This window comes from Populus nigra, chromosome 14, assembly GCF_951802175.1.
Source record: "Populus nigra chromosome 14, ddPopNigr1.1, whole genome shotgun sequence".
Classification (NCBI taxonomy): Eukaryota; Viridiplantae; Streptophyta; class Magnoliopsida; order Malpighiales; family Salicaceae; genus Populus; species Populus nigra.
In genome coordinates this window covers 14,868,607-14,887,202 of record NC_084865.1, presented here as the reverse complement: position 1 = coordinate 14,887,202, position 18,596 = coordinate 14,868,607, and the positions used below count along the sequence as shown (strand labels likewise).

At 35.5% G+C, this 18,596-nt stretch overlaps 2 protein-coding genes across 4 annotated transcripts; one reads left to right on the top strand and one right to left on the bottom strand.

The window, feature by feature from the left end:
- Positions 1-1,664: 1,664 nt before the first annotated feature.
- Positions 1,665-4,444, top strand: LOC133672990 (coniferyl alcohol acyltransferase-like). Its single transcript, XM_062093573.1, has 2 exons — positions 1,665-2,289; positions 3,332-4,444. The coding sequence occupies exons 1-2, from the start codon at positions 1,813-1,815 to the stop codon at positions 4,322-4,324; spliced, it is 1,470 nt and encodes a 489-aa protein (XP_061949557.1). The 5' UTR covers positions 1,665-1,812; the 3' UTR covers positions 4,325-4,444.
- A 5,963-nt stretch (positions 4,445-10,407) lies between these two features.
- On the bottom strand, positions 10,408-18,343 carry LOC133672432 (uncharacterized). Of its 3 annotated transcripts, none has more exons than XM_062092845.1 (13): positions 17,938-18,343; positions 16,660-16,740; positions 16,448-16,553; positions 15,863-15,952; positions 14,497-14,610; positions 14,034-14,228; positions 13,420-13,554; positions 12,224-12,729; positions 11,905-12,004; positions 11,735-11,794; positions 11,228-11,320; positions 11,006-11,125; positions 10,408-10,889 (listed from the first exon to the last, which is right to left on the bottom strand). In XM_062092845.1, exons 1-13 carry the CDS (start codon positions 17,952-17,954, stop codon positions 10,572-10,574), a joined length of 1,935 nt encoding a protein of 644 aa, XP_061948829.1. In that variant the 5' UTR covers positions 17,955-18,343; the 3' UTR covers positions 10,408-10,571. The 3 variants fall into 3 exon arrangements, with proteins under 3 accessions (XP_061948829.1, XP_061948830.1, XP_061948831.1); XM_062092846.1 differs by having other exon boundaries at positions 16,660-16,836; positions 17,938-18,342; XM_062092847.1 differs by lacking the exon at positions 17,938-18,343 and adding an exon at positions 17,343-17,666.
- Between the last annotated feature and the right edge of the window lie 253 nt (positions 18,344-18,596).

Sequence of the window (18,596 nt, the reverse complement as noted above, 5' to 3'; positions counted from 1 at the left end):
AACTATGCTACTTTTCTAAATATTTTTTGTATTATGCTATTTTATCCTTTTTTTTATGTGCTGAAAACCAAAAAAAAAATCATTTTCTGCACATGAATTGTCATATGATCTCAAACCTCAAAGCTTACCACCATAATCACACATTTGGTGAAACAAGATGACAAGACAGTTAAAAGGGATACATGTGAAAAGACTAATAAGGTCCACCTTTACTATAAAGAGTTTTTTTTTCTTTTTAAGTTAGAACATTAACTTAAAAGTTTTCGCAGAATAATACTATTTGAAAAAGATTTGGTGAAATAGTATATTTTCACCTTGTCGCACTTAAGAATAGTGATATTTAATAAATATTGCTATTCTTAAACATGACAACTATCTTGTCACCCTTTTAAAGTACGACAACTTAACATGTATCCTTACTGACAAGCCTCTGGTTCAACCGATCGGCTGGTTGATCCAGTTGTATGAATTGATCGACCGTTTCACATAAAAACCATAATGTACATATGTTTTATGAGTGAAAATATATATTTGTGTCTAACTTGTGGACTCAAAAAAAGACTCCAATTAAAATCTAAAAAAGTTATTGTTCATTCAATACTTGTCCTCAGTTTTTCAGTGTCAATGATGCAGTCGGACTTGCGATAACAGGTAATTTTGAGCAATTTAATATAGATCTGTCACAACTGAATGAGGATCTCCGCAGATAGATTATGTGGATGGCCTAGTATATGCATTAATGAACCAGTGAGATAAGTTTAGGTCTTAAAGTAACTGGGTCTAGTCGTGCCAGACCAGAATGATGGCCCAAGAAAACTATAACTTTTCATTTGATCATTGAATCACTCTTAAATTTTTACAGGAATTTTTGGAGGCTATTTTCATCGTAGGAATTACTTTGTAAGTGCTTCGGTTATCTTGACCCATCTTATGCCTTTCTGACCCGGTTTCCTATGCCTTCCAGCTCATAACAACTTTAGAAAGAACATAGTGTTTGAGAGATTTCTAACAACCTCATCACTTCAATTAAATGGGTGTTTAAGAATGTGGTACTGGTTGTTTTTTAAAGTGTTTTTTGCTCATAAATATATTAAAATAATGTTTTTTTATCTTTTAAAAAAATTATTTTTGACATCAGCACATCAAAATAATCTGAAAATATAAAAAAAATATATTAATTTAAAGCAAAGAAAAAAATAAAAAAAATTAAATTTTTTCAAAAATATATTTTAAACACAAAAATAAACAGCCATTAGGATTTCATATAATCATCCATCTAGAGGTATGTTATCTATGTATGATATATGGGAATTAGCCAACATGGCATCCAAATTAATAAGTGGCAGTACCGAGTTAATTGCTAAACATTCTTTAATTAATAATTTTTGTAAAAACACACTTTATTTTCTTTTTTTATATATAATAATAAATTAATTCATCAACCCAAACTAAAGACCTATTTGGGTTTTAAAAAGTTATAAATTATAGTTTTTGAAAAAACCACATGGAAAAAGCTGTTGAATCAACTTTTAAAGTATTACTAGACGTTTAAAAACCACAAACACATAAAAACCACAAGCAAAACCAGATTTTTTTTTCTTACAGGGTACCTTCTGAGCAACTACTCCAATATTTTCCTAGCTATAAATATTACGCCGATCTCAACTCCCTAAACCATCTCTCAAACACTCCTAGAACTAGAATACCCACAAGCTAGCTATCATTCACCTTTCTTTCTTGCTCTCTATATACTATTATATATATTATTTCTTATAGCTAGCAAGCTAAGGAAACAAATATACATAGAAATATATGGGTGCTACTGGAGGAGATGATCATCAGGCGGCCGGCATGTTCTCAGTGACCGTGACCGAGAAGGAGGTGGTGGCAGCAGTGCTCCCAATGCACGAACATTGGCTGCCACTCTCCAACCTTGACTTGCTTCTTCCTCCACTTGATGTGGGTGTTTTCTTTTGTTACAAGAGACCAACGTCGTCGACCTTGACGATCAGCTCATCCTCACCAGCTACTAATTCTTACAATTTTCGGTCCATGGTTGGTGTTCTGAAAAAGGCCATGGCCCAAGTTCTGGTGTCTTACTACGCCTTTGCCGGAGAGGTTGTGGCTAACTCTGTGGGTGAGCCTGAGCTGCTGTGCAACAACCGAGGCGTGGACTTTTTTGAAGCAGTTGCAGATATTGAGCTTATGGACCTCAATTTGTATAACCCTGATGATAGCATTGAGGGGAAGCTCGTGCCCAGAAAGAAGAATGGGGTCCTTGCTGTCCAGGTTTGTTGAGTGTTTGTTTTAGTTTTTGTGGTTAAATTACACATAAAATTTAACTATAAAAACTAAATTTTCTTGTTTTTTTAAGTTTTTCTATGAATTCCATACATAAAACTCAACCTTCACCTCTAAAATAAACTCACAACGTACACACGCCACTACTTTTCCTTTTCCTTTTTCAGTCTTCATCTCTTTTACCCCATCTATGTAGCTCCAACGTACGTACGTGCCAAAATAATGAAGCAATGAAAAGCGGTGACCTTCCATTCCCGGTTATGTAAAATCCTTTAATTTTCGACATTTTTCTTCTTCTGGGATTTTAATTTTTGTTAGAAGCGTAATAAAATTTATTTTTAAAATATATTTTACTTGAAAATATATTTAAATAATTTTTTTTTTCTTATCAACACACAATTCAAAAACACTAAAATAATTAATTAAAAAATTATAAATTAATTTTAATAAAACATGTTAAGCCTGGCACTGAAACACAAAGATACTTTATTCAGACACCTCCACATGGCTTTCTGGAACATCGTGCATGCATGTTTCTGTCGGATATGTTGGATTCTTTTTATAATTGACTGGTACTTTTTTTTTTTTGAAGATATAATTTATAAGAAAAGAACCTCACTTCAATATATAATCCAGGAAACTATACATACATAAATTACTAAAACTGCTCTTTGTTGATACGTACGTTTAACATCAACCGTGAGTAAGTTGTTTTCTACCATAAAAACATAATTTCGATCCTTTTATGTTCTTAAGAAAACACAATCGTTCATGTTTCAAATTTCATTATTGATTTTGAAATCAATGATTTAATTATGAAAGAAATAAAATATTAAGGAGTTAAGTTGTTTTTATTTTTATGTATTAAATTATGATTATTGAATGATTCAGATTCTATAAACATGATGGTCGTCATAGATATCATTTGAGCTTGCTGCGCGCAAAGGCGCACGCAGACATTGACATACAGGGCTCTAGAAATTTATGTACTTTAACCTCACGAACTAATTACATTACAAACTATTTTCAGGCAACGCAACTGAAATGTGGCGGTTTGGTGGTGGCGTGCACGTTTGATCATCGCATTGCAGATGCCTACTCGGCCAACATGTTTTTGGTGTCATGGGCAGAGACAGCTCAATCTAAACCAATATCACTGCTTCCATCGTTCAGAAGATCCTTGCTAAACCCAAGACGTCCTAGTTGCGTGGACGCTTCTTTGGACAACATGTACGTGCCCGTCTCCACACTGTCACCTCCCAAAGAGCCTGCACCTGATGCTGATCAACTCGTAAGTCGCATATACTATGTGAAAGCAGATGACCTAAATCAACTACAATCCCTTGCTAGCTCCAAAGGGAACAAGAGGACAAAAATGGAATCATTTAGTGGATTCTTGTGGCAATTGGTTGCCAAGTATTGTGCTATAAAAGATGATAACAACAACAATGCCTGCAAGAAGATATCAAAAATGGGCATCGTTGTGGATGGAAGGACTAGGTTAAGTAGTGATCTTGAAAGAGGGGATGTAATGGAAGCATACTTTGGAAATGTGCTATCCATCCCCTATGGTGGCAAGACAGTCCGTGAACTAATTGAAAATCCATTGAGTTGGGTTGCAAATGAGGTCCATGATTTCTTGGAAAATGCAGTGACCAAGGAGCATTTCTTAGGGCTGATTGATTGGGTGGAGGCTCGGAGGCCAGAGCCAGCTGTGGCCAAGATATATTGTGGTGGTGGTGATAGCGACGGGCCGGCTTTCGTCGTCTCCTCCGGGCAAAGATTCCCGGTCTCGAAGGTGGATTTCGGTTGGGGTGTGCCTCTTTTCGGGTCGTATCATTTTCCATGGGGTGGAACTGCTGGGTACGTGATGCCCATGCCAAATCCAGCAGGTAATGGTGATTGGATGGTGTACATGCACCTGTTCAGAGGGCAGCTGGAGTTCATCGAGACAGAAGCTTCCAATTTCCTTAGGCCCTTGACTTGCAGTTATCTACGTTGCCTAACTGCATCATCAAACTAGCTAGATAGCAGCTATCGATCTGGCTACGATGTTGTAATTAATTATTATTATTACCATGCTTGGATGGATTGTGCTCCCTGCCTGAATTCAATATCGATCACCACCCGTTGGCTTTCTTAATTTGTCACTAAATTTATATATAGCTAATTAATTAATATATTTGCCTTAGTTTTCATCTAATTCTAAGGGATGGTCAAGTAATTAAAAAGCTTTATCTCCATTCTTTAATTTATTAGACTCGAACCTTAGAATTAATTATATCTAATTAAGAAATCCCATTAAATCTTGATGAATGTATCAAATTGATGTAAATATATAATGTATTCAAAAGTATTCAAGAAAAAAGTAATTCCAGCTAATATAAAAACTAGCTTCTAAAAACACCTAATTTTATCATCGATAATTTTTTTTAAAGCCAACAATTTAGGTTGGCCCGATCGATATTGCGTGCGTGTACACTAACGCGTCTGATCAATAAACTATATATATAAAAAAAAATAAAAAAAAATAAACTATGTATATACACACTACCTGTACGTAACCTTAATTTATCTTCAATTTGTTACTATAACAAATCAAAGCAGGCTGGCTCGAATATTTTAGATCTCTCTAGAAGAAAAGGAAGAGCATAAATATATTTAATTATTTGGACACTCCTCAGATCCCTCAAACTCCAAGTTAATCACATTAATTACTGGTAACTTCGATCATAATCATCAACCTAAAGAAACGCCGGCATATCATTTACATGTGTGTCTAATATTTTAAAGTTATTGGTTAGGATTTATACTATAATGTAATATGAACATGATTGATTTAATATTTTGCAAATGTATAGCTTTTCTTTTGAGAGAAAAGAAAGAGATAGGGATAGGGATATCTATCTATATTAATATTAATTTGTGAGATTTGTGAATATATATATACTAATTTATGTTCTTGGAAACCTATCATCGATCATACTTCACAAATTAGCATGGTTTTTTTTTATTGTTTTAATTAAGTAGAGTAACTTGCTAGATGATAGTCTGCCATCTAGTTGAGCTGTTGTTGTCACAGCCAATATATATTACTTTTCCTTTTTACTTTATCTCAATGTAATCAGCAATTCATGAGATCAACTAGTTAAAGAATTGTACTGAATAACAATGCTCGAGCGAGCTGCCTCTCTCTCTCTCTCTCTCTCTCTCTCTCTCTCTCTCTCTCTCTCTATATATATATATATATATATATATATATATATATATATAAGTGAGAATCTTTGATAATTAATTAATAAATTAATTCTCTTTGATCTTTCCTTCAAGATCCAACATCCCATTTGGAAAATAAGTACATGAAAAGAAAGTCGGTCCTTTGGTTTTTAATCTTTTATATTGTTTTATTATCTTACACAGACGACATATATATATAGTTTTTCTAACCATAGGAAAGATATTCATATATATGCTGTATTAATTATTGCTAGTTACAGGAAATTAAACACGTTGAAAAATAGTAATAAAAACTGGACAGAACGGAGTTTGGCTTGACGTTAATGCATGCAATAGTTATTGATAAGTTCGCAAGAAATTAGATAAGAAAAAACAGCGTGATGGAAATTAATATTATATATAATTAATTAGGTGAACATAACTAGAGTCAGATCTCGTCAACAATCTGTTGAAATTAATATGTGGATCATAAAAATAATTGGACCACTCAATAAATAATCTTCTTTTGTGGGTTGGATTCACCAAACCATAGGTTAAAACGTTACATGCACCAATAAGGCACTGCCAGGACTTAATTTGAAACAAAATATATAATGACTGCTAGTTGTCCACCATATCCACCTCGTGTCCTCTTACAGATCAATTCATCAGTTTGGATGGAAGATGATGATGAGCATAACTTGTCTCCAAAACAAACAAACAAACAAACAAACAAACAAACTACTATATATAATTTAATCAAATATTATATTCCCATACATATATAGTGAGCAAAGAAATCGAGAGAGAATTAATCCTTCACCACACACACACTAATCAGGATAAAAACGTCGAGGGATAATATATTTGATTTAAATCTTAAAATCTTAATTAACATACAAATTGATCTAAATATATTTGTTTTTATTATCGAATCAAAGAATTGTGTAAGAATTATATATATATACTTCAAGATGGTGTTCATTAATGGCAGAACCCAATTGGCCAGAGGAACGATAATTAGCTATCTGCAGAGCCTAGGTTTTGAATAATTAATGGATGATATTGTGATGTGATCTTTGTGGCAGTTATTACACAAGTTTTCTTAAAGTCAGCACAAGTGATGTATTTAGTGCAACCACCCGGTCCTTCCAAACGTATGCTTTTTATATATGCATGATAGACAAACATGCACGCTCTCTTTTACAAAGGAGTAGTTGATCGTAAGCAGCAGCCGCCACCAACGACGCAGCAATAATAATTTGATTCTTAAGTACTTTTATAAAGATTTAAGTTGATTTTTCCCTGGTTGATCGTCTGCTTCTGACCTGTTACATTCCCGATATTTTTCTGTGGGTGTCAATAATACACAAACACACACACACACACAGAGTAGGGCATAAGAAGGAGCCTTTGGCAAGAGAAAAACGTAAGAGAATGAGTATAATCTTAGTGTGTATTCATGGTATCTGAGAGGTACGCGCCACTGCATGCATTCAATATACATAAGAGTAGTGTCCCATGAGGTGGTGGCATTGAAGAAAATCAACCTACACTGACACGCCATATCTAAACCATCCATGCTTTCATTAGAAGATAATTAAGCTTGATTGATATTATCTTCTTTTTTGATAAAAATCTATCGATGTATTATATATTGAAGTTGTCATGACTTGTGCCTTTTAATAGCGTATTTGTCAATAATTCAATCTCTTTTGTTTTTTTAAAGTGTTTGTCAAGTATTTATCTTGACAGAGATGAGAGGGCATGGGAAACTTGAGACGATATTAATTAATTACTAGCTGGTCTTGCAGGTGAGGTGGTCATGACTACTTGTGCTTTTGACTTGTGCGTTTGGAAATGCCGTTCCACCTGTTCCACCTCTAATATTATAATTTGCTTGTAATTAAGAAGTTCATGAATTTAGGTTGACAGGTGTGAGAGGGCATGCATGGACAACTTGAGTCGTTATAGCATATAAAAGGTTAAAACAATTCATGATCAAGACTTGTACAGCCAAAAGTATTCGAAAAAACGCATGATATATATATAATTTATTATTGAAAGTTACTGCATGGCTAATAAAATCTATTTAGCATTATAACTTCTACAGTAAATAATGGAGATCAGTATTTCACTATGAACGCAGATTCATTGTAGATTGCAACAATATTATAATAGCTAATTTACTCTTTTTCTTAGGCTTAGAATTGTCAAGAACCTCCACTCGAGAAAAACTCTACCTCAAGCTCACAATAAAAAGTCAAACCCTTGCATTATAAAGACATGAATAGTTAACCTATTTACGAAGTAGCATGTCTTTACTTGTTAATTTCGAAATCTAATTTGAAAAATTTATATCTATTATTTTACTTTTATTTATATTAAGTCTATTTAGAGTCCCTTCACACATTCTTCTACTTCAAATTAATTTAACCTCTTCATCAGTGTTAGTTGAGGGGCATCATCATTTTTAGTTAGCATGTATTCAAACTGCTCTTTGTGCCTCAATGTCTATATTGAAAGGAACCCTAAGATAATCTTCCATATTATTTTCAATTAACCTTTTAGAAATCATCGTACGTGCCTTCCATGTTTTAATTAGTTTGCAACATTCATGCATGATAAAAGGATCTCCGTTTTCTAACATCTTCTCTAAGTTAATGTCACAAAACTGAAGTTGTTTTTAATTTAGCTCCCTCTTCAACCACGTTAGCTAGCTTTAAAGCTAGAAACTTTTGTATCTAATTCTCCATTTTTTACTCTCTCTAGTTCATCACCTAGCTTGCAGGACAGCTTCTGATTCCATCATCTCATCATTCTGAAAAAACATTGTTTTATACTACATCATTATTGAAACTCACGAGCTTTGTTTATTGATCTTAAATAACCATTGATCATTCTTGAATGATGTTTAATCGCTGACCAAACTCCATTTGTAAGACATAATGTTAAATATCCATGGTTGTTGTCTCATCATAAAATAAAATTCTTCTATTGCATGGAATTGCTTTATTCTTGACTTGAATAATTGCCTTCCCGAGCTACATCTTCTTTAGGTTTTGCCACTTTGCTATTTGAGAAGGTTGAACATAAAGAAATGTAAAATCTATTTGTAATAATCTTGTACAACTTCTAAAATTAATAATTTTCTCATAATTTATCATGATGAGATGATGGCTGCTAAAGGTGCTCCACTTCAGAGGTTCAGATTCGCTAGAGAGATGAATTGAAGACTCTTGGAAGTTTCCCTTGGATTTTGTTGTAATGGTTATCTTGTGTAGATTCCAATGTTGTTTTCTTAGGCTATATTTGTTGTTTTGTCCTCTTTGTATGGATCTTACTTAATTTGTTTGGTAGTTTCTGCACAATTGATATGCTGCAGGCTCTATAATTTCACATGCCGTCAGGTTATGGCGTTAAATGAAATCACATACTTCTCAAAAAAAAAAGTACAAGCATACCATCATGAACTCTATTGTCTAGAGTATCATATCATCAATTCTCATCAATATAATAATATATCCTGTAAATCCTATATTATGATAACTAGAAATTTTATTTGATAAAAAGTAAGCTTTCAACTCTACCAACTATCTAATAATTAGTTTCTTTGAAAAACTCTCGTCAAAGAAAGGTTTTTCATAAAAATTAGGAATATGTTTACGAAAAAAGTGACTATGAGTTAAGTCTTTAGTGCTTCTTGGCCTATTGTAAACATCAATGTAGGTTTGCACGAATAGATTCAAGGTTTGGTTCACTTCGAGATAAGTCTTTATGAACGTCCATCATCTCATCATCATGATCATTGTTTGTGCTTTCCCTTGAAAGTTGATCAAACCAATCAGATTCATATGATAGGATTCTGCACGTTACCTTTCAAGCCTTCATAATGCTCTATATAGCCTCTGCTCCTTCAACGCAAGGTGGGAGGATGTTGCCGGTGTCCTTGTCTATCAAATTGGTAAACTTGTTTTAATATCAATTGACATAGCATAGAGTAAAAGAAAGAACAAGAATATCTCAAACCCTATGATTACAATCCTAAATTGTAAAGAAAACTCTTTATTGAAAAGTTCCGGATAAATTTTTGAATAATTAATTTGTTTTAAACTTTTCTAAAAAATAAACCCTATTTATAACCTAAATCCTTATTAAAAAAATGATTTTTCATTGAAAGTTACCTGGTTAATAGAATTCATCAAGTAACAGGATTTCTAAATGAGATAAAAATAAATAAATCAAATCTTTGTAGAATCCATCTAGCATTAGAATGGAAAGGCAGGCCAATAGCTTGCTAGACCCCAGAAGTTGAAATTTCCTAGACTTATCATGTAAGGCCGGGATTGCATGATTTTTCTGCTGCAATTCTGTTAACCACTTCTTTTCAATTTTAAATCAAAACTTCGAGTATTTAGTGCAGCACATCATACACTAGCAGCAACTAAAAGTCAACCTGTCTTGAATTTGTGTTTCTGTTGTCGCCAGGGGTGTGTGTGTGTGTGTGTAATCTCATTCCTTTTCTTTTACTTATATTATTTGTTGAATGTATAAGTGAATAATAAATATCTCGTAATGGTTAGAAGTGCGAAAAAGTAAGATGCTGCTGTATAACAGATGCATGGGACTGCGTAGTCGACTTTCAAAGACAGTGTTCGTTGCTGACTGTTGTATGTTGGCTTTAATGAAACACACACACAAACACACTTTTATTCCTTTTCTGAATGCAAGTTGATGGTGATATTCTAGTGTGTGCGCTGAACATGGCAGCCAGATGTGGGCTGTGTTTGCTAGGTGCTGGTTTCCCATTGATCTTTGACAGACGCAGTGTACCCATAAAAAATTGTGCTCCACTAGGCCAAGGGATAGCAGGTTTGTAAGCAAGAACCATTCAGAAAAACTGCTTCCATCCTCACTGTTATCAAGAAAGGTCGCGTCATTAACAGGGGGATGCAACCTAATTATGTTAGCAACATTTGGAACCTAACATTAATCCTGTATTGAATTTCCCAGATACAGGCAGATTTTAGGTGCGGTTAGTATTAACATCATCATCAAAGTGGAGTTTTGTCGGGCAGGAAAAGGTAACGGAAACGAGAATCGAAGGGAAGAATGCCACAATTACGTGAGCCAAGAAGGCTTTGTCGCCTTTGTGAAATGCATTGCTCTACAAAGGCAGCCTGATTGGGTGGAAGGTAATGTGATATCCACACTGCCAAATTCGTATCGTCCACAAAGCCTTTAGCAAAGCAATGGAGCATTTTCGGCACCAACAGCTTCCCTTTGGTGCTAACTCCAGCTGAAGCTCGAATGAAATCATGTTGAGCTTCTTGAAGTTCTTCTCTCACATTCTTAGCAGTGAACACCCTTACCTGCATTTTTCATTCATCAGAATACCATCCAAATATAACTAAATATACATTAATAAACACGACCTCTGAAAGATAAAATATACTTCATCAATATATAGCACATGAAATATTCTTACTGCTGGTGATGAGTACATTCCACAGCTTAGGGCAAATGCTACAAGAGGTTCATGTGCATCAATCACAGACTTCTGCTGTTCCTCTGATAGCCTCAACTTGTGAAGGGCAAGAAGTAAAGCCTGACAATTGCGTTGAGTAGAAATGTTAACCAGGGTATGAAGTTCAAGATGTGCACAAAAACAGAGAACTTGTAGATAAGATGGGGGTGGGGGGGGGCGTACAATTTGTGGCCTGTGGAGAGGTGGTTTCATCTTCAAAATCACGTACTCAATGGCAGCTGCACTAAAATAATGTCCTCCGATAGTGTATGCAGCCTGGAAATATCAACCAAATCGCATCAATGACACTCATCAAGTGCAATAAACAATCAATCAAACACATGACTCTGCCAGGAACCACTACATCAAGAATGTTACAGATACTAAAGAATCTCGCTATGTTTGGTGTGGAGATTTATATAACTCAATTATTTGTCACGATCCAGAAAACTACATGAATCCATTGCCTTTTAATACCATAACACATGCCTACAACAGCAATTCCCTTCAAGAGCAATAATCTATTTTATCCTATTAGAGTTACTGGAAACCAGAGGCCACTTACAACAACCTATTATATAATGCTGACTACTTGGAGCTTTTGAACTGCATATGATGATGACAAGAAACTATCTTTACAGCAAATTACCGAGGAGGAGAAAAAAGTAGATGTTTAGTCAAGAATCAAACCTTTTGCATCAACGAGAAGAGCTTCAAGTCACTCCTTGGGACTCCATATGCCAAGTACGCCTGTTTAACAATAGAAATTTAAGAACATAAACTTTAAGGTTATGAAATGACCCACATCGCACCATGTAATTTTAGCACATTACTCATGTGATAGAAGTGAAGACACTCACATGCATAATCAAAGCATTGTAAAGATTGATCCAGAAAGCAAGCTTCTCATTCGAGCTCAAATGGATAGGGTTCACCTTGGCGAGTTGCTCAACAAGTGTTCTGTCCCCCAAGTTTCAAACAAGAAAACAAAACAACATTTATCAGATCTGATCCCAGATAACCACACAAACATTCAAGTAAAAAAAGAATAAATATATCAAAGTAATGGGAGCATAAGCTCATTAGAACCGAAGTATTCTATGTTTTTAGACCTGTTTGATTCAACTAACAAAATGAAATGCAAAGCTCAAACAAATGGCTCACTTAAAACTCTTATACCTGAATTTCCTTAATGCCCCCGATGCATATTCTAGTTGCTTCTTTCCAACTGACATCCAAGAAACTTCAGTTGCTAAACCATAGTTTCCAATGTCTGCCCAACTCAACTTGCCATGCACTTTGTAGGGATCAAAGACACTGCCCAATGCCAACACTTCAGAGTTGCTTTGTATATCAATCTGGGGGCTCTGCACCCATGATGAAATCATTGAGCGCTCAGATGAAGACCACCATGATGAACTGGACAGATGTCCTCTCGGTGACACAGGTGAGGATTGGCTCTCTAAAGCAGAGGACATGGATGGCACAGCAGAATCTGCCAGAGACAGGAAAATATTTTTCATACATCTTACCATCTCCTCTGAAAGTTGATTAGGGTAGTCCCAAAGGCCCTTAGGCGGCATTCCTTTTGGAAGCCTCATGAGCTCTGCAGGTTGAGTGGGTTTGGCATCTGTCTGCACGGATACTTTCTTCTCATGGAAAAACTCTGGTGCCTTCATTGAATCCTGATCCAAGTACCACAAATCAAATGCCTAATACTGTGATTAGGAATTTCTGGAAAGGAGTTATCACTACCATTTACAATAATTCATCTATTACTATAAGTAATAAACAGGAAAGATATATTAGATAGAGAGTTGGAAGGGAGGGAGGAACAGGAGCATATGCATGCAAGAGATAAAATGTAGAATAACCAGCAGTACAACCTTAAATTGTCCAAGAATTGTTCAGAAAATGGACTTCTGAGTATGTATAGATTAAGGAGCTTTGACCATTGAACACCATCTGGACTCAACATTTTGCTTAATGGTTACAAACTGTGACCTTGATCCCTCATTTATGTTTAGACTAAAACATTTTCTTAGCTGGTGTATGTGCAAATAATTTTAGCTTTTCAAAGTGAGAAAATAACATCCTTCCACCACAGATGCATCTAAATCATAGTACCATATCTCCCAGAATACAAGCTGCATATTCTCACTTAAAGCAAATATTATGTCATGTATGCTTTAAATTATTCATGGAACAGTTTTGCCTCTTTATCAACAACATACATAGACCAAAACAGTCATCACAGACTCAAACAAGAAAGAAACTGACTACTTAAAGATTCAATTCTACAAGTAAAATAGACTACATCTGTCGCATGAACATAAATAAAAAAGCTCTACAAGCAAAGCGAAACCAGCAGATACCTCCATCAAAGACTGAGCACTAGATGTTTCACCAGTAGATTCAGATGCTTGGTGTTTACATGAGTTATTCTTCTCTGATTGGTGCAGTTCATAATCTGAATGCTTCAGACTCCTCGAAGAAGAAGAAGAAGAAATCTGGAAAAGCATAGAAAGTTACATTGCAGTAAATTTTCCGTGTAAAGGCTAGCATGCCACATGTTAACATAGATATTTCAAAAGAACATATTTATTTAAGACATGCAATGCTTAGCTAGATCAAAATATATGCAAGTTCCGAAAGTCTTATATAAAGTACAAATAAAATATACTCGTACAGGCAATGGAAAACTCCTCTAATGACAAGTATAAAGTTTTTTGATAAGAAAAAGATTCATTGCTTCATTGAAGTGAATAAAAACAGTTGATGTTCATGGATGCAGGACAATGATAGAATGATTTGATAGCAAATGACCACCACCACTGCAGAGACAGCAATAATAAGAAGTTGTCAAATGTGATTTACATGAAGATGTTTGCATAATGTGAAAGATAAGAACCTTTGGTCAAATAAGGAAGAAGCACATAAATTTCTTTACTCGGGAGAAGCCATGTGTGAAAAGAAATATGACAAGTACCTCTTCTTTCATGCTATCAAAGGAGTAAGCAGATAATGATTGAGAAGCTGACTGCCTCAAACGATATTCAGCAAGCCTTCTCTCATTTCTCTCTTGACTTAGTTGGAAATGCAAAGAAACAATCTCTTGTTCAAGCTTTGAAACTGTGACCTCCAGTACTGCAATAGTGGACAGAAGCTCCTGAGCCTGTTCAAACTGAAGAAAGAGGATTTTACAATAAGTTAAAACCCCTAGAAAGGTGGACCTTCAAATTTACAATAGAGTCAAATATGGATAGGATGTACTAACTATAAAATGATACTGTCACATATGCTTGATATCTCTTGACATCATGAATCAACAGGAAACAGAGAGATATTATTAACGAAGAATTCTAAGCACTTAACCGCAATTGCTCCCCTGACTGCTCAGCAGCATATGAAAATGCACATATAAAAGAGACTTTAGAAAGAAAACAACATACATGGTGTGGGAGGCATGATGCACTAGATAATTTTACTGTATTTTTCTCAATAGCATTTTCCAGAATAGCATGCATTTCCATCTCTTCTTGCAACTGTTGTTGTAATCTCCGTACCTGTTATAGAGGCACATCCATAAGCATAAGGTAGCTATGATCCAACAACAATTAACTAAATTTCTATGTACGCATCAACAAGATTAGATACAATATGATGCAGTAAGATGCTCTCTCACTTCAATTTAAGTCACCATATGATAGCTAAGAGGCAATTGAAGATAGCAAGCAGATACCAATTCAAAGCATGATGCCTCACTTAGAAGAGTACAGGAAGGATAGTGGCATGCAAGTACTTTCCATGGACTGCAAAAGAGCTATCTGGAGTGCACTTTTACAGACAACACACTAAATCATTTGCAAAACTCACCCTTTAGACATTCTACACTTCAAACTCAACATAAAGCAAAATATCAGTCCTACAGGGCCACTACAAATTTCTTTTATTCGCCGATACTTTCCTTGTCATGAAGGCAGAACTTAAATGTCATCAACTGTTATTTCTCAAAAACCATCAGTGCAGTTGTGGAATCACCCCCCTGCCTTTTTTTAAAAGCACCGGTTTTGAAGTCGTAAGCATCCTCTAAGCATATTTAGCACAACCATCACAAGTCATGTTCCACAACCTAATAATACAGACACAAGTTCAGCATGAAATGCCTATAGCAAAGCCTCTAGTAAACTGTTGGAACTGTGAGATACTATCCGGATGAATCACAACAAGGGTGTTTTTCTCAGCCAATTAGAAGCCCATTACCAGCTATGTTTCCACTTAAGGGGTCATGAGAGGGTCAATTTCTACTTTGGAGGCGGTACAATTCTTCAATGGTTTCTATTAAGTGTCTACTCTCAAGACATGAACCTGCAACTTTGTGGTTGAAAGCCCAAGACTATTATCACTGCATCAGGAAACAATGAAGCACTGGGAAAATTGAGTATAAAGCACTATTTGCAGCAATAATGAAAAAGGCCCTTGCTTTAGGCGCTGGGGAGCATGGAACTGGCTTAACTCAAGGTCATTCAAATACCTAGTTTTATGCCATCCATCAAAGGCATACATAACACAGATAGTGCTCTTTTGTGCATCTTCCGATGCATCATATTATATAGCTGTCATCAATTATTGACTACCAGCTCAAAAGAATCTCAACTTGTTTTCTATAACAAAAGCATTTCAGATCTATTGTCAACACTCTATGCATATTAAAAATCCCTTGGTTTCACAAACAAATGCATAAGAAATGCAAGTCAGAGACCAAAACTCAACAAAACAACAGTGTGACTGTGAGGCTTGCAGGAGGAGAGATCTTACATCCCGTTCAAGTTGGATTCTATAAGGATAAGGATTGCTGCTTCTAATGCACGATGCAAAACTTACAGCCTCTTCATTCACATTGTTTGCCTGCAAAACATCAAAATCCACATGAATTGCATTTTTGAACTATAAAAACAGATTAAATGAATGAGCAAGAAAATAGTACCTCCAAAAGTGTCAAGAAGATGAAATATAACTATCAAATTAAAGACCAATTACTATAAAGCCGAGTGTTGTGCTACAAAAGCTTATGCCTTTGGATCCAAGACAAATAATTTACAGGAACTTCCAGTCAAAGCTACCCTTTTCAGATTTAATTAAGCTGTCATAGTTTAAAGGTCTACATACAAATGACAAATTAAGTGCTTCTGATGACAACTACAGTAAAAATTGAAGAAATTAATATCAAAAGAAGGCACCAAATGTGCTGAATTATGAGAGCAAAATTGAGCAACCAATCCTCCCCAATATGGATAAGTTAAAGTGCATTTTTTGTTCAACATGTTGTTGTTATAGAACCCAATCCTTCTTCCAATGCCTCCCACCACCCCGAGTGAAAATGAAAAGTCTGCCAGTACTGACCTCCAATGAAGAGCTGGTGCTCCAGACTTCATCTGCAAGATCTAGCTGAGTTTTTGAATTGTCATAGGTCACCTTAGAATACAGAATTTTAGAGGTAGAATCACTTCTGCAGATTTTGCCAGTAAAAAGTTGAAGAAAGCATTAGAAGTGAGCATTAAAGCAGGGTTCCTATTATAACCGGAGAAATGCAAAAGGGGAGGGGGGGAACTTACTGGCTGAGCATAACTGGAGAGTCACACATCCTGCGATCACAGGGCTTGGCACGTTCTAAAATCCCCCAAGCATCTTGGCTTCTGTACGCAGATAGGATTTATGCCATGTACAAACAAGTATAATAAAAGCTTGCAGATCCATGCTAAGAGAAAGGACTTGAACATTAAAGTGGTAACCTAAGAAAGGGTTTTAGTCAACATGAACAATCTTAGGATAATATAAAAGACAAAGGCACAATGAGATGCATAATTAGAGAAAAAACTGTGCAACCTGTGAAGTGTGAACATGTAATGAGGACAAAAAAATTCATGAATGCCACAGCTACTAGTCATTGTCAACAAAACCAAACAAAAACAATTAACACAAGTGTGAGCTCGGGCAGCTTCTGTTTCTAGCGAAAGACCCTACCGATACAACTTGGAAAGGAAGACCATAAATAGAGACGGGGGAAAAAAAGAGCAAGTGTGGGTGGTGAGTTTCTTTCACCAAACCAATTGCATTATTTTCACCACATGAAAATCAGAGCAGAGGAAAAAGGCAGTAGATTCTGTAAATCATGACCATATTAATGACTGGCTCCAAAAAGAGAAACGAAAATCTATCAAGTCAAAGTAAAGGGCTTAAAAAAAGAAAAGCAAAAACAGCTCCACAAGGAGGAAAAGTAGAGGGGAAAGTGGGGTACCTCCCTAACAGTCATGGAAGACAAAAGTTGTTTCCTTTGTTAGTAAGAACTACGGCATTCCACAAACCACACACCCTTGAAAGGTTTTCAAATGAAGTTGAGTCACACTTTGTTTCATTCCAATTCTTAATCGAAAAAGAAATTGTTGATGGGTCATAGGTCATGGGCCAAAAACATTGGGATTTGTATTTAAAAGAGAAAAGGAGAGGAGAGGGGGGCAAGAAGCAGCAATGGATTGACTAATGGAGTAGAGGGGTTTTTGGTATGCAAGAGCTACAATCCATAGGGCGATGAGGAAGTGAATCAATGAAGCAAAAGAACAATCTCAAGGACGGGTTATTAGCAGTGGTCCCTCTCTCCCTGTCTCTCCTTTTCAATTTTCAAACAAAGCAGGTATATTTCTCTCTTCCTCCCTCCTGACCGAGTCCATCAACATTTCAAACTCGACCCAAAAAACAAACAGAAGAAAACAACAGGAAAGATACCCATTTTCAGATTTCAAATATCCCAAACAAAGAGAGATATGCATGCAGGAATGTAATTCAAAATGGTATGGAGCAGACAAATTAGAATAGAGAGAAAGAGAGAGAGAAACCTTGAAGGAAGGAACATTGACAATGATGATGATGATGATTAGGAGGCACTGAAAGACCCCATTTTCTTTTCTTGAAAAGCAAAAGATTAAGTCCAAGCCAAACTTGAAAATGCTTGTATTACTAGTATCTATTTTGTGCCTCCTCTCTTGAGTTGAGAAGAAAGTCAGAAACTTGAAAAGGAAATGTCGTGGAAGCAGTATCAGTCCAACACTACTAGCTGCAGCAGCAGTGCCTCTCTCTTTTCTTCTGGCTGAAAGGATGATTCAAAATCTTCGCTTTCTTTCACTAAAAAACGGGAACAAAGACAAAAAGAAGACAAAGATACAGCTGAGCTACTAGCCATTAGCCAAGCAAGGAAACTATTTATTTTTTTCCAAAAATCAAGAGAGGGAGAGGGAGAGGGAGGGAGAATCTAGTTCAAAAATTACGAAAATAAATGTTTTGGTTAAGATATATTATTTATTTAATTTGATTGTGCTACAAGAGAACAAAAGAGTGGGTGTGGAGTCACGGGGCTCTGTGTCTGCTTCTACGTACAGTTACAGAAGATGTCAATTAATGTAATGAAGTCAAGTAATTAATTATTTAATTATTCTTTTGAATTTTGAATTTAACAATTCTTCCATAGAAATGTTTTTTTTAATATCTTTGATCCATC

Coding starts and splice junctions, on each gene's coding strand:
- LOC133672990 (XM_062093573.1), top strand. CDS start 1,813: ATGGGTGCTACTGGAGGAGATGATCATCAGGCGGCCGGCATGTTCTCA. Junction 2,290..3,331: donor ATGGGGTCCTTGCTGTCCAG/GTTTGTTGAGTG, acceptor AACTATTTTCAG/GCAACGCAACTGAAATGTGG.
- LOC133672432 (XM_062092845.1), bottom strand. Junction 14,611..15,862: donor GAATCCAACTTGAACGGGAT/GTAAGATCTCTC, acceptor CCTCTATAACAG/GTACGGAGATTACAACAACA. Junction 13,555..14,033: donor TTGATAGCATGAAAGAAGAG/GTACTTGTCATA, acceptor ATGCTTTTCCAG/ATTTCTTCTTCTTCTTCTTC.